The following is a 15,431-nucleotide window of genomic DNA, read 5'->3' on the forward strand; positions in this document are numbered from 1 at the left end:
ATTACATGGGCTGGCCTGGGTTGGAACTGTCTCTATTATTACATGGGCTGGCCTGGGTTGGAACTGTCTCTATTATTACATGGGCTGGCCTGGGTTGGAACTGTCTCTTATTACATGGGCTGGCCTGGGTTGGAACTGTCTCTATTATTACATGGGCTGGCCTGGGTTAGAACTGTCTCTATTATTACATGGGCTGGCCTGGGTTGGAACTGTCTCTATTATTACATGGGCTGGCCTGGGTTGGAACTGTCTCTATTATTACATGGGCTGGCCTGGGTTGGAACTGTCTCTATTATTACATGGGCTGGCCTGGGTTGGAACTGTCTCTATTATTACATGGGCTGGCCTGGGTTGGAACTGTCTCTATTATTACATGGGCTGGCCTGGGTTGGAACTGTCTTTATTATTACATGGGCTGGCCTGGGCCTGAACAGTCTCCTCTCTCATAAATTCAGGCTAGATTTGTCAGTCATGTCCATTTTGAACCAGACCTGGGTCCTAATAGTATGTATTTTTTCAAGTACCTGAGGTTAACCTCATTTGACTTGCCGAGTTTAATCAAATCAATGGGATCTCAATTTTTGTCTTTACCTGATAACTCGAAAGGTTGGCTTGCCCCTCTCTCCGCTGAGCTCCGCCCCTATGTAGCCAAAGCCCTGACGAAATCCTCTCTTTCCCTCTCCTCCCAGACGGTGTGTCCCGTGCCGGTTCGGCCCTCTTCAACGAGCTGCGTAATGCCGTGTTTGGGAAGGTGGCCCAGAGTTCCATCCGGCGTATCGCCAAGAACGTGTTCCTGCACCTCCACAGCCTGGACCTGGGCTTCCACCTGTCCCGCCAGACGGGGGCGATGTCAAAGGCCATTGATAGGGGCACCAGGGGCATCTCCTTCGTCCTCTCTGCCATTGTCTTCAACCTGGGACCCACTGCTTTTGAGATGGGGCTGGTCTCTGCTATCCTGGTGGGTAAAGTCCCCCTGCCTCCATATATCCATACTATCATGAACATTAGTGTGTTAGTTTGACAGGAGAGTAGGAGCATATATCACTGTACTGACACTGCCCCCGAGTACCAACACTGCCCCCGAGTACCAACACTGCCCCTGAGTACCAACACTGCCCCTGAGTACCGACACTGCCCCTGAGTACCGACACTGCCCCTGAGTACCAACACTGCCCCTCAGTATCAACACTGCCCCTGAGTACCAACACTGTACCAACACTGCCCCTGAGTACCAACACTGTACCAACACTGCCCCCGAGTACCAACACTGTACCAACACTGCCCCTGAGTACCAACACTGTACCAACACTGCCCCCGAGTACCAACACTGTACCAACACTGCCCCCGAGTACCAACACTGTACCAACACTGCCCCTGAGTACCAACACTGTACCAACACTGCCCCTGAGTACCAACACTGTACCAACACTGCCCCTGTGTACCAACACTGCCCCTGTGTACCAACACTGCCCCTGAGTACCGACACTGCCCCTGAGTACCGACACTGCCACTGAGTACCGACACTGCCCCTGAGTACCGACACTGCCCCTGAGTACCGACACTGCCCCTGAGTACCGACACTGCCCCTGAGTACCGACACTGCCCCTGAGTACCGACACTGCCCCTGAGTACCGACACTGCCCCTGTGTACCGACACTGCCCCTGTGTACCAACACTGCCCCTGAGTACCAACACTGCCCCTGAGTACCAACACTGCCCCTGAGTACCAACACTGCCCCTGAGTACCAACACTGTACCAACACTGCCCCTAGTTGACTCCCTAGTTGATCCTGCCCTGCGTTTTGACTCCCTAGTTGATCCTGCGTTTTGACTCCCCAGTTGATCCTGCGTTTTGACTCCCTAGTTGATCCTGCGTTTTGACTCCCCAGTTGATCCTGCGTTTTGACTCCCCAGTTGATCCTGCGTTTTGACTCCCCAGTTGATCCTGCGTTTTGACTCCCTAGTTGATCCTGCGTTTTGACTCCCTAGTTGATCCTGCGTTTTGACTCCCTAGTTGATCCTGCGTTTTGACTCCCTAGTTGATCCTGCGTTTTGACTCTCCGGTTGATCCTGCGTTTTGACTCCCTAGTTGATCCTGCGTTTTGACTCCCTAGTTGATCCTGCGTTTTGACTCCCTAGTTGATCCTGCGTTTTGACTCCCCAGTTGATCCTGCGTTTTGACTCCGCAGTTGATCCTGCGTTTTGACTCCCCAGTTGATCCTGCGTTTTGACTCCCCAGTTGATCCTGCGTTTTGACTCCCTAGTTGATCCTGCGTTTTGACTCCCCAGTTGATCCTGCCCTGTGTTTCTTGATTGTCCTACGGAAAAGATGCAGTTGTGCAAACAGTGAGCTGTTTTATAAGTTAGTACATGATCACGGGCAAAAATATTAGAGACTCAGAATATGGATTTATATTCTATGAACACTTTAAACGCCCAAAGTCAATGTCAGGTCAATGTCAGGTCAATGTCAGCACCCTCTTGGAAATCAAATTATCGTAATACAATCCCCATAAATATCTGCCTGTTTAAGCCAGAGGTATCTGTTATTTTTGCATTGGATGCGTCTCAATATACCACATCCGCCGATGTCGACTTCTGCATCTGGTGAAAGGTGTCCGGGCTAGAGAAGGGTTTGTCAGATTATGCCCAAATCACGTCTTCTCACGTCTCTGGAGTCCGAGTGGTTTGGGTGACTCTCAGGAACACGATGGCGTTCTCCGTATTGTTCTACAACCCCACCACAAGCGTCTTGGGCCTCGTCTGAAGTCGGTACAGCTGAACTGCCAACTTCTGTCTGAACAGTTTGGGCTACACTGACGTGGTTTTGATCTAGGATGCCCACGGGCCTCACAAGACTCATCTGAAGGTCCCCAGGTCCCAGGTACCAGGTAAACATTTCTATGGAAGTCCACCACATGACCAAAAGTATGTGGACACCTGCTTGTCCAACATCTTATTCCAAAATCATGGGCATTAATATGGAGTTGGTCCCCCTTTGCTGCTATAACAGCCTCCACTCTTCTGGGAAGACTTTTTACTAGATGTTGGAACATTGATGCAGAGACTTGCTTCCATTCAGCCACGAGAACATTAGTGAGGTCGGGGCACTGATGTTGGGGGTGATTAGGCCCGGCTCGCATTCGGCGTTCCAATTCATCCCAAAGGTATTCATTGGGGTTGAGGTCAGGGTTCTGTGCAGCCAAGTCAAGTTCTTCCACACCAATCTAGACAAACTATTTCTGTATGGACCTCTTTGTGCACGGTGGCATTGTCATGCTGAAACATGAAAAGGCTGTTGTGTTAAGATGTTCCTTCACTGGGACTAAGGGGGCCTAGTCCCATCCATGGAAAAACATCCCCAGACCATTATTCCTCCTCCACCAAACTTTACAGTTGGCACGATGCATTGCGGCAGGTAGCGTTCTTCTGGCATCTGCCAAACCCAGATTTGTCCGTCAGAATGCCAGATGATGAAGCGTGATTTTTCACTCCAGAGTTTAATGGCGGCAAGCTTCACACACCGCCATTTTATCCATGACAGTTTGAATGCACAGAGACACCATGACAAGATCCTTAGGCCCATTGTCGTATGACGTTGAGTTGATCAGGCTGTGGATTGTGGCCTGTGGAATGTTGTTCCATTCCTCTTCGATGGCTGTGGAATGTTGTCCCATTCCTCTTCGATGGCTGTGGAATGTTGTTCCATTCCTCTTCGATGGCCTGTGGAATGTTGTTCCATTCCTCTTCGATGGCCTGTGGAATGTTGTCCCATTCCTCTTCGATGGCCTGTGGAATGTTGTTCCATTCCTCTTCGATGGCCTGTGGAATGTTGTTCCATTCCTCTTCGATGGCTGTGGAATGTTGTTCCATTCCTCTTCGATGGCTGTGGAATGTTGTCCCATTCCTCTTCTATGGCTGTGGAATGTTGTTCCATTCCTCTTCGATGGCTGTGGAATGTTGTTCCATTCCTCTTCGATGGCTGTGGAATGTTGTCCCATTCCTCTTCAATGGCTGTGGAATGTTGTTCCATTCCTCTTCGATGGCTGTGGAATGTTGTTCCATTCCTCTTCGATGGCTGTGGAATGTTGTCCCATTCCTCTTCGATGGCCTGTGGAATGTTGTTCCATTCCTCTTCGATGGCCTGTGGAATGTTGTTCCATTCCTCTTCGATGGCTGTGTGTTGTTGGATATTGCCGGGAACTGGAACGTACTCGAGGACAGTTTTATCTTCCAGGGAATTGTGTACAGATCTTTGCTACATGGGGCCGCCTCAGGATCTCGTCTGTTCAAAGTTGATATCAGCAAACCGCTCGCCCACACTACGCCAGACATGTGGTCTGCCATCTGCCCGGTACAGTCGGTTAGGAAGTCTGTCACGACGCCGAACTGCAGTCGGGTCAAGATCCTGGTGAGGACGACGAGCACACAGATGAGCTTAACTGACACTGATTCTGACAGTGTGTGCAAATCCACAGTTTAAGGAGTCTACGGGTTAGGTGGCTGGAGTCTTTATATTCTAATAGTGTTCTCTACCTGGTGAGACTAATGGCTCGTCTCGTTATTCTCCTGATGTTCTAGCTTGGTAATGTCTTTATATTCTAATAGTGTTCTCTACCTGGTGAGACTAATGGCTCGTCTTGTTATTCTCCTGATGTTCTAGCTTGGTAATGTCTTTATATTCTAATAGTGTTCTCTACCTGGTGAGACTAATGGCTCGTCTTGTTATTCTCCTGATGTTCTAGCTTGGTAATGTCTTTATATTCTAATAGTGTTCTCTACCTGGTGAGACTAATGGCTCGTCTTGTTATTCTCCTGATGTTCTAGCTTGGTAATGTCTTTATATTCTAATAGTGTTCTCTACCTGGTGAGACTAATGGCTCGTCTTGTTATTCTCCTGATGTTCTAGCTTGGTAATGTCTTTATATTCTAATAGTGTTCTCTACCTGGTGAGACTAATGGCTCGTCTTGTTATTCACCTGATGTTCTAGCTTGGTAATGTCTTTATATTCTAATAGTGTTCTCTACCTGGTGAGACTAATGGCTCGTCTCGTTATTCTCCTGATGTTCTAGCTTGGTAATGTCTTTATATTCTAATAGTGTTCTCTACCTGGTGAGACTAATGGCTCGTCTCGTTATTCTCCTGATGTTCTAGCTTGGTAATGTCTTTATATTCTAATAGTGTTCTCTACCTGGTGAGACTAATGGCTCGTCTCGTTATTCTCCTGATGTTCTAGCTTGGTAATGTCTTTATATTCTAATAGTGTTCTCTACCTGGTGAGACTAATGGCTCGTCTCGTTATTCTCCTGATGTTCTAGCTTGGTAATGTCTTTATATTCTAATAGTGTTCTCTACCTGGTGAGACTAATGTCTCGTCTCGTTATTCTCCTGATGTTCTAGCTTGGTAATGTCTTTATATTCTAATAGTGTTCTCTACCTGGTGAGACTAATGTCTCGTCTTGTTTTTCTCCTGATGTTCTGCTGTGTTCTAGCTATAGTCATACGTTGTAATGATAGCTTGGTAATGTCTTTATCCACCTCCAGTTTGATGTCTTTCTCCCTCTTTACTCAGCATTATGCTTTCCTCTTTCTACAATATTAAAATGTCTCTCTCTCTCTCCCTCAGTATTATAAATGCGGGGTGGAATTTGCTGCGGTGACCCTGGGTACTCTGGGAGCGTATACAGCCTTCACCATTGCTGTCACACAGTGGAGGTACTGTCCAGTAGGTTGTTGTTGTTGACAGTTGGCCTTCACCGTAGCTAACCGTTTGGTGTTTGTTCATTGTACTAGGTAAATACAGTGCTTTCAGAAAGTATTCAGACCCATTGACTTTTCCACATTTTGATATGTTGCAGCCTTATTCCAAATTCGATGAGGATTTCAAGACTGTTGGAAAAGCCTTCCAGGTGAAGCTGGTTGAGAGAATGCTACTTTGAAAAATCTGAAATTATATTTTCGTTTGTTTAACAACTTTTTTGGTTACTACATGATTCCATATGTGTTATTTCATAGTGTTGATGTCTTCACTATTATTCTACAATGTAGAAAATAGTACAAAATAAAGAAAAACCCTTGAATGAGTATGTGTGTCCAAACTTTTGACTGGTACTGTAAATGTAATATTTCAGTTTATTTTTTATTTTTTATACATTTAAAAAAAAATTTAAACTTTTGCTTTGACATCATGGGGTGTTGCGTTCAACATTGATGAGGAAAAAAGGCTGTAAAGTAACGAAATGGAAAAGGGGTCTGAATACTTACCGAATGCTCTGAATGTGGTTGGCCTAGCTATAGCTAGCAGTTTAGAAAAGGGGTCTGAATACTTACCGAATGCTCTGAATGTGGTTGGCCTAGCTATAGCTAGCAGTTTAGAAAAGGGGTCTGAATACTTACCGAATGCTCTGAATGTGGTTGGCCTAGCTATAGCTAGCAGTTTAGAAAAGGGGTCTGAATACTTACCGAATGCTCTGAATGTGGTTGGCCTCGCTATAGCTAGCAGTTTAGAAAAGGGGCTTGAATACTTACCGAATGCTCTGAATGTGGTTGGCCTAGCTATAGCTAGCAGTTTAGAAAAGGGGTCTGAATACTTACCGAATGCTCTGAATGTGTTTGGCCTAGCTATAGCTAGCAGTTTAGAAAAGGGGTCTGAATACTTACCGAATGCTCTGAATGTGGTTGGCCTCGCTATAGCTAGCAGTTTAGAAAAGGGGTCTGAATACTTACCGAATGCTCTGAATGTGGTTGGCCTAGCTATAGCTAGCAGTTTAGAAAAGGGGTCTGAATACTTACCGAATGCTCTGAATGTGGTTGGCCTAGCTATAGCTAGCAGTTTAGAAAAGGGGTCTGAATACTTACCGAATGCTCTGAATGTGGTTGGCCTCGCTATAGCTAGCAGTTTAGAAAAGGGGTCTGAATACTTACCGAATGCTCTGAATGTGGTTGGCCTCGCTATAGCTAGCAGTTTAGAAAAGGGGTCTGAATACTTACCGAATGCTCTGAATGTGGTTGGCCTCGCTATAGCTAGCAGTTTAGAAAAGGGGTCTGAATACTTACCGAATGCTCTGAATGTGGTTGGCCTCGCTACAGCTAGCAGTTTAGAAAAGGGGTCTGAATACTTACCGAATGCTCTGAATGTGGTTGGCCTCGCTATAGCTAGTAGTTTAGAAAAGGGGTCTGAATACTTACCGAATGCTCTGAATGTGGTTGGCCTAGCTATAGCTAGTAGTTTAGAAAAGGGGTCTGAATACTTACCGAATGCTCTGAATGTGGTTGGCCTCGCTACAGCTAGCAGTTTAGAAAAGGGGTCTGAATACTTACCGAATGCTCTGAATGTGGTTGGCCTCGCTATAGCTAGTAGTTTAGAAAAGGGTCTGAATACTTACCGAATGCTCTGAATGTGGTTGGCCTAGCTATAGCTAGTAGTTTAGAAAAGGGGTCTGAATACTTACCGAATGCTCTGAATGTGGTTGGCCTAGCTATAGCTAGTAGTTTAGAAAAGGGGTCTGAATACTTACCGAATGCTCTGAATGTGGTTGGCCTCGCTATAGCTAGTAGTTTAGAAAAGGGGTCTGAATACTTACCGAATGCTCTGAATGTGGTTGGCCTCGCTATAGCTAGTAGTTTAGAAAAGGGGTCTGAATACTTACCGAATGCTCTGAATGTGGTTGGCCTCGCTACAGCTAGTAGTTTAGAAAAGGGGTCTGAATACTTACCGAATGCTCTGAATGTGGTTCGCCTCGCGACAGCTAGCAGTTTAGAAAAGGGGTCTGAATACTTACCGAATGCTCTGAATGTGGTTGGCCTAGCTATAGCTAGCAGTTTAGAAAAGGGGTCTGAATACTTACCGAATGCTCTGAATGTGGTTGGCCTAGCTATAGCTAGCAGTTTAGAAAAGGGGTCTGAATACTTACCGAATGCTCTGAATGTGGTTGGCCTCGCTACAGCTAGTAGTTTAGAAAAGGGGTCTGAATACTTACCGAATGCTCTGAATGTGGTTGGCCTAGCTATAGCTAGCAGTTTAGAAAAGGGGTCTGAATACTTACCGAATGCTCTGAATGTGGTTGGCCTAGCTATAGCTAGCAGTTTAGAAAAGGGGTCTGAATACTTACCGAATGCTCTGAATGTGGTTGGCCTAGCTATAGCTAGCAGTTTAGAAAAGGGGTCTGAATACTTACCGAATGCTCTGAATGTGGTTGGCCTAGCTATAGCTAGCAGTTTAGGAAAGGGGTCTGAATACTTACCGAATGCTCTGAATGTGGTTGGCCTAGCTATAGCTAGCAGTTTAGAAAAGGGGTATGAATACTTACCGAATGCTCTGAATGTGGTTGGCCTCGCTACAGCTAGCAGTTTAGAAAAGGGGTCTGAATACTTACCGAATGCTCTGAATGTGGTTGGCCTCGCTATAGCTAGCAGTTTAGAAAAGGGGTCTGAATACTTACCGAATGCTCTGAATGTGGTTGGCCTCGCTATAACTAGTAGTTTAGAAAAGGGGTCTGAATACTTACCGAATGCTCTGAATGTGGTTGGCCTAGCTATAGCTAGCAGTTTAGAAAAGGGGTCTGAATACTTACCGAATGCTCTGAATGTGGTTGGCCTAGCTATAGCTAGCAGTTTAGAAAAGGGGTCTGAATACTTACCGAATGCTCTGAATGTGGTTGGCCTCGCTATAGCTAGCAGTTTAGAAAAGGGGTCTGAATACTTACCGAATGCTCTGAATGTGGTTGGCCTAGCTATAGCTAGCAGTTTAGAAAAGGGTCTGAATACTTACCGAATGCTCTGAATGTGGTTGGCCTAGCTATAGCTAGCAGTTTAGAAAAGGGTCTGAATACTTACCGAATGCTCTGAATGTGGTTGGCCTCGCTACAGCTAGCAGTTTAGAAAAGGGGTCTGAATACTTACCGAATGCTCTGAATGTGGTTGGCCTCGCTATAGCTAGTAGTTTAGAAAAGGGGTCTGAATACTTACCGAATGCTCTGAATGTGGTTGGCCTAGCTATAGCTAGTAGTTTAGAAAAGGGGTCTGAATACTTACCGAATGCTCTGAATGTGGTTGGCCTCGCTACAGCTAGCAGTTTAGAAAAGGGGTCTGAATACTTACCGAATGCTCTGAATGTGGTTGGCCTCGCTATAGCTAGTAGTTTAGAAAAGGGGTCTGAATACTTACCGAATTCTCTGAATGTGGTTGGCCTAGCTATAGCTAGCAGTTTAGAAAAGGGGTCTGAATACTTACCGAATGCTCTGAATGTGGTTGGCCTAGCTATAGCTAGCAGTTTAGAAAAGGGGTCTGAATACTTACCGACTGCTCTGAATGTGGTTGGCCTCGCTACAGCTAGTAGTTTAGAAAAGGGGTCTGAATACTTACCGAATGCTCTGAATGTGGTTCGCCTCGCGACAGCTAGCAGTTTAGAAAAGGGGTCTGAATACTTACCGAATGCTCTGAATGTGGTTGGCCTAGCTATAGCTAGCAGTTTAGAAAAGGGGTCTGAATACTTACCGAATGCTCTGAATGTGGTTGGCCTCGCTACAGCTAGTAGTTTAGAAAAGGGGTCTGAATACTTACCGAATGCTCTGAATGTGGTTGGCCTCGCTACAGCTAGTAGTTTAGAAAAGGGGTCTGAATACTTACCGAATGCTCTGAATGTGGTTGGCCTAGCTATAGCTAGCAGTTTAGAAAAGGGGTCTGAATACTTACCGAATGCTCTGAATGTGGTTGGCCTAGCTATAGCTAGCAGTTTAGAAAAGGGGTCTGAATACTTACCGAATGCTCTGAATGTGGTTGGCCTAGCTATAGCTAGCAGTTTAGAAAAGGGGTCTGAATACTTACCGAATGCTCTGAATGTGGTTGGCCTAGCTATAGCTAGCAGTTTAGGAAAGGGGTCTGAATACTTACCGAATGCTCTGAATGTGGTTGGCCTAGCTATAGCTAGCAGTTTAGAAAAGGGGTCTGAATACTTACCGAATGCTCTGAATGTGGTTGGCCTCGCTACAGCTAGCAGTTTAGAAAAGGGGTCTGAATACTTACCGAATGCTCTGAATGTGGTTGGCCTCGCTATAGCTAGCAGTTTAGAAAAGGGGTCTGAATACTTACCGAATGCTCTGAATGTGGTTGGCCTCGCTATAGCTAGTAGTTTAGAAAAGGGGTCTGAATACTTACCGAATGCTCTGAATGTGGTTGGCTTAGCTATAGCTAGCAGTTTAGAAAAGGGGTCTGAATACTTACCGAATGCTCTGAATGTGGTTGGCCTCGCTACAGCTAGCAGTTTAGAAAAGGGGTCTGAATACTTACCGAATGCTCTGAATGTGGTTGGCCTCGCTATAGCTAGCAGTTTAGAAAAGGGGTCTGAATACTTACCGAATGCTCTGAATGTGGTTGGCCTCGCTATAGCTAGTAGTTTAGAAAAGGGGTCTGAATACTTACCGAATGCTCTGAATGTGGTTGGCCTAGCTATAGCTAGCAGTTTATAAAAGGGGTCTGAATACTTACCGAATGCTCTGAATGTGGTTGGCCTAGCTATAGCTAGCAGTTTAGAAAAGGGGTCTGAATACTTACCGAATGCTCTGAATGTGGTTGGCCTCGCTACAGCTAGCAGTTTAGAAAAGGGGTCTGAATACTTACCGAATGCTCTGAATGTGGTTGGCCTCGCTATAGCTAGTAGTTTAGAAAAGGGGTCTGAATACTTACCGAATTCTCTGAATGTGGTTGGCCTAGCTATAGCTAGCAGTTTAGAAAAGGGGTCTGAATACTTACCGAATGCTCTGAATGTGGTTGGCCTAGCTATAGCTAGCAGTTTAGAAAAGGGGTCTGAATACTTACCGACTGCTCTGAATGTGGTTGGCCTCGCTACAGCTAGTAGTTTAGAAAAGGGGTCTGAATACTTACCGAATGCTCTGAATGTGGTTCGCCTCGCGACAGCTAGCAGTTTAGAAAAGGGGTCTGAATACTTACCGAATGCTCTGAATGTGGTTGGCCTAGCTATAGCTAGCAGTTTAGAAAAGGGGTCTGAATACTTACCGAATGCTCTGAATGTGGTTGGCCTCGCTACAGCTAGTAGTTTAGAAAAGGGGTCTGAATACTTACCGAATGCTCTGAATGTGGTTGGCCTCGCTACAGCTAGTAGTTTAGAAAAGGGGTCTGAATACTTACCGAATGCTCTGAATGTGGTTGGCCTAGCTATAGCTAGCAGTTTAGAAAAGGGGTCTGAATACTTACCGAATGCTCTGAATGTGGTTGGCCTAGCTATAGCTAGCAGTTTAGAAAAGGGGTCTGAATACTTACCGAATGCTCTGAATGTGGTTGGCCTAGCTATAGCTAGCAGTTTAGAAAAGGGGTCTGAATACTTACCGAATGCTCTGAATGTGGTTGGCCTAGCTATAGCTAGCAGTTTAGGAAAGGGGTCTGAATACTTACCGAATGCTCTGAATGTGGTTGGCCTAGCTATAGCTAGCAGTTTAGAAAAGGGGTCTGAATACTTACCGAATGCTCTGAATGTGGTTGGCCTCGCTACAGCTAGCAGTTTAGAAAAGGGGTCTGAATACTTACCGAATGCTCTGAATGTGGTTGGCCTCGCTATAGCTAGCAGTTTAGAAAAGGGGTCTGAATACTTACCGAATGCTCTGAATGTGGTTGGCCTAGCTATAGCTAGCAGTTTAGAAAAGGGGTCTGAATACTTACTGAATGCTCTGAATGTGGTTGGCCTAGCTATAGCTAGCAGTTTATAAAAGGGGTCTGAATACTTACCGAATGCTCTGAATGTGGTTGGCCTCGCTATAGCTAGCAGTTTAGAAAAGGGGTCTGAATACTTACCGAATGCTCTGAATGTGGTTGGCCTCGCTATAGCTAGTAGTTTAGAAAAGGGGTCTGAATACTTACCGAATGCTCTGAATGTGGTTGGCCTAGCTATAGCTAGCAGTTTAGAAAAGGGGTCTGAATACTTACTGAATGCTCTGAATGTGGTTGGCCTAGCTATAGCTAGCAGTTTATAAAAGGGGTCTGAATACTTACCGAATGCTCTGAATGTGGTTGGCCTCGCTATAGCTAGTAGTTTAGAAAAGGGGTCTGAATACTTACCGAATGCTCTGAATGTGGTTGGCTTAGCTATAGCTAGCAGTTTAGAAAAGGGGTCTGAATACTTACCGAATGCTCTGAATGTGGTTGGCCTCGCTATAGCTAGCAGTTTAGAAAAGGGGTCTGAATACTTACCGAATGCTCTGAATGTGGTTGGCCTAGCTATAGCTAGCAGTTTAGAAAAGGGGTCTGAATACTTACCGAATGCTCTGAATGTGGTTGGCCTCGCTACAGCTAGCAGTTTAGAAAAGGGGTCTGAATACTTACCGAATGCTCTGAATGTGGTTGGCCTCGCTATAGCTAGCAGTTTAGAAAAGGGGTCTGAATACTTACCGAATGCTCTGAATGTGGTTGGCCTCGCTATAGCTAGTAGTTTAGAAAAGGGGTCTGAATACTTACCGAATGCTCTGAATGTGGTTGGCCTAGCTATAGCTAGCAGTTTATAAAAGGGGTCTGAATACTTACCGAATGCTCTGAATGTGGTTGGCCTAGCTATAGCTAGCAGTTTAGAAAAGGGGTCTGAATACTTACCGAATGCTCTGAATGTGGTTGGCCTAGCTATAGCTAGCAGTTTAGAAAAGGGGTCTGAATACTTACCGAATGCTCTGAATGTGGTTGGCCTCGCTACAGCTAGCAGTTTAGAAAAGGGGTCTGAATACTTACCGAATGCTCTGAATGTGGTTGGCCTCGCTATAGCTAGTAGTTTAGAAAAGGGGTCTGAATACTTACCGAATGCTCTGAATGTGGTTGGCCTAGCTATAGCTAGTAGTTTAGAAAAGGGGTCTGAATACTTACCGAATGCTCTGAATGTGGTTGGCCTCGCTATAGCTAGTAGTTTAGAAAAGGGGTCTGAATACTTACCGAATGCTCTGAATGTGGTTGGCCTCGCTATAGCTAGTAGTTTAGAAAAGGGGTCTGAATACTTACCGAATGCTCTGAATGTGGTTGGCCTCGCTATAGCTAGTAGTTTAGAAAAGGGGTCTGAATACTTACCGAATTCTCTGAATGTGGTTGGCCTAGCTATAGCTAGCAGTTTAGAAAAGGGGTCTGAATACTTACCGAATGTTCTGAATGTGGTTGGCCTAGCTATAGCTAGCAGTTTAGAAAAGGGGTCTGAATACTTACCGAATGCTCTGAATGTGGTTGGCCTCGCTACAGCTAGTAGTTTAGAAAAGGGGTCTGAATACTTACCGAATGCTCTGAATGTGGTTCGCCTCGCGACAGCTAGCAGTTTAGAAAAGGGGTCTGAATACTTACCGAATGCTCTGAATGTGGTTGGCCTAGCTATAGCTAGCAGTTTAGAAAAGGGGTCTGAATACTTACCGAATGCTCTGAATGTGGTTGGCCTCGCTACAGCTAGTAGTTTAGAAAAGGGGTCTGAATACTTACCGAATGCTCTGAATGTGGTTGGCCTCGCTACAGCTAGTAGTTTAGAAAAGGGGTCTGAATACTTACCGAATGCTCTGAATGTGGTTGGCCTAGCTATAGCTAGCAGTTTAGAAAAGGGGTCTGAATACTTACCGAATGCTCTGAATGTGGTTGGCCTAGCTATAGCTAGCAGTTTAGAAAAGGGGTCTGAATACTTACCGAATGCTCTGAATGTGGTTGGCCTAGCTATAGCTAGCAGTTTAGAAAAGGGGTCTGAATACTTACCGAATGCTCTGAATGTGGTTGGCCTAGCTATAGCTAGCAGTTTAGGAAAGGGGTCTGAATACTTACCGAATGCTCTGAATGTGGTTGGCCTAGCTATAGCTAGCAGTTTAGAAAAGGGGTCTGAATACTTACCGAATGCTCTGAATGTGGTTGGCCTCGCTACAGCTAGCAGTTTAGAAAAGGGGTCTGAATACTTACCGAATGCTCTGAATGTTGTTGGCCTCGCTATAGCTAGCAGTTTAGAAAAGGGGTCTGAATACTTACCGAATGCTCTGAATGTGGTTGGCCTCGCTATAGCTAGTAGTTTAGAAAAGGGGTCTGAATACTTACCGAATGCTCTGAATGTGGTTGGCCTAGCTATAGCTAGCAGTTTATAAAAGGGGTCTGAATACTTACCGAATGCTCTGAATGTGGTTGGCCTCGCTATAGCTAGTAGTTTAGAAAAGGGGTCTGAATACTTACCGAATGCTCTGAATGTGGTTGGCCTAGCTATAGCTAGCAGTTTAGAAAATGGGTCTGAATACTTACCGAATGCTCTGAATGTGGTTGGCCTCGCTATAGCTAGCAGTTTAGAAAAGGGGTCTGAATACTTACCGAATGCTCTGAATGTGGTTGGCCTAGCTATAGCTAGCAGTTTAGAAAAGGGGTCTGAATACTTACCGAATGCTCTGAATGTGGTTGGCCTCGCTATAGCTAGCAGTTTAGAAAAGGGGTCTGAATACTTACCGAATGCTCTGAATGTGGTTGGCCTAGCTATAGCTAGCAGTTTAGAAAAGGGGTCTGAATACTTACTGAATGCTCTGAATGTGGTTGGCCTAGCTATAGCTAGCAGTTTAGAAAAGGGGTCTGAATACTTACCGAATGCTCTGAATGTGGTTGGCCTCGCTATAGCTAGTAGTTTAGAAAAGGGGTCTGAATACTTACCGAATGCTCTGAATGTGGTTGGCCTAGCTATAGCTAGCAGTTTAGAAAATGGGTCTGAATACTTACCGAATGCTCTGAATGTGGTTGGCCTCGCTATAGCTAGCAGTTTAGAAAAGGGGTCTGAATACTTACCGAATGCTCTGAATGTGGTTGGCCTAGCTATAGCTAGCAGTTTAGAAAAGGGGTCTGAATACTTACCGAATGCTCTGAATGTGGTTGGCCTCGCTATAGCTAGCAGTTTAGAAAAGGGGTCTGAATACTTACCGAATGCTCTGAATGTGGTTGGCCTAGCTATAGCTAGCAGTTTAGAAAAGGGGTCTGAATACTTACTGAATGCTCTGAATGTGGTTGGCCTAGCTATAGCTAGCAGTTTAGAAAAGGGGTCTGAATACTTACCGAATGCTCTGAATGTGGTTGGCCTCGCTATAGCTAGCAGTTTAGAAAAGGGGTCTGAATACTTACCGAATGCTCTGAATGTGGTTGGCCTCGCTATAGCTAGTAGTTTAGAAAAGGGGTCTGAATACTTACCGAATGCTCTGAATGTGGTTGTCCTCGCTATAGCTAGCAGTTTTGAAAAGGGGTCTGAATACTTACCGAATGCTCTGAATGTGGTTGGCCTAGCTATAGCTAGCAGTTTAGAAAAGGGGTCTGAATACTTACCGGATGCTCTGAATGTGGTTGGCCTCGCTATAGCTAGTAGTTTAGAAAAGGGGTCTGAATACTTACCGAATGCTCTGAATGTGGTTGGCCTAGCTATAGCTAGCAGTTTAGAAAAGGGGTCTGAATA

The 15,431-nt window shown here is 45.4% G+C and overlaps 1 protein-coding gene across 9 annotated transcripts in view; it reads left to right on the forward strand.

The window, feature by feature from the left end:
• The window catches only part of abcb7 (ATP-binding cassette, sub-family B (MDR/TAP), member 7), a 201,946-nt gene that overhangs the window by 64,985 nt on the left and 121,530 nt on the right, over positions 1 to 15,431 (forward strand). For 8 of the 9 annotated variants that reach the window (XM_052487130.1, XM_052487127.1, XM_052487126.1 and 5 more), the window contains 3 exons: positions 690 to 958; positions 5,628 to 5,716; positions 5,860 to 5,910. In XM_052487130.1, the coding sequence (XP_052343090.1) occupies positions 690 to 958; positions 5,628 to 5,716; positions 5,860 to 5,910 (409 nt within the window). The remainder of the gene's footprint in view (positions 1 to 689; positions 959 to 5,627; positions 5,717 to 5,859; positions 5,911 to 15,431) is intronic. The other variant, XM_052487128.1, reaches the window with a different exon arrangement.

The sequence above is a fragment of the Oncorhynchus keta genome, chromosome 30 (genome assembly GCF_023373465.1).
Source record: "Oncorhynchus keta strain PuntledgeMale-10-30-2019 chromosome 30, Oket_V2, whole genome shotgun sequence".
Lineage (NCBI taxonomy): Eukaryota > Metazoa > Chordata > Actinopteri > Salmoniformes > Salmonidae > Oncorhynchus > Oncorhynchus keta.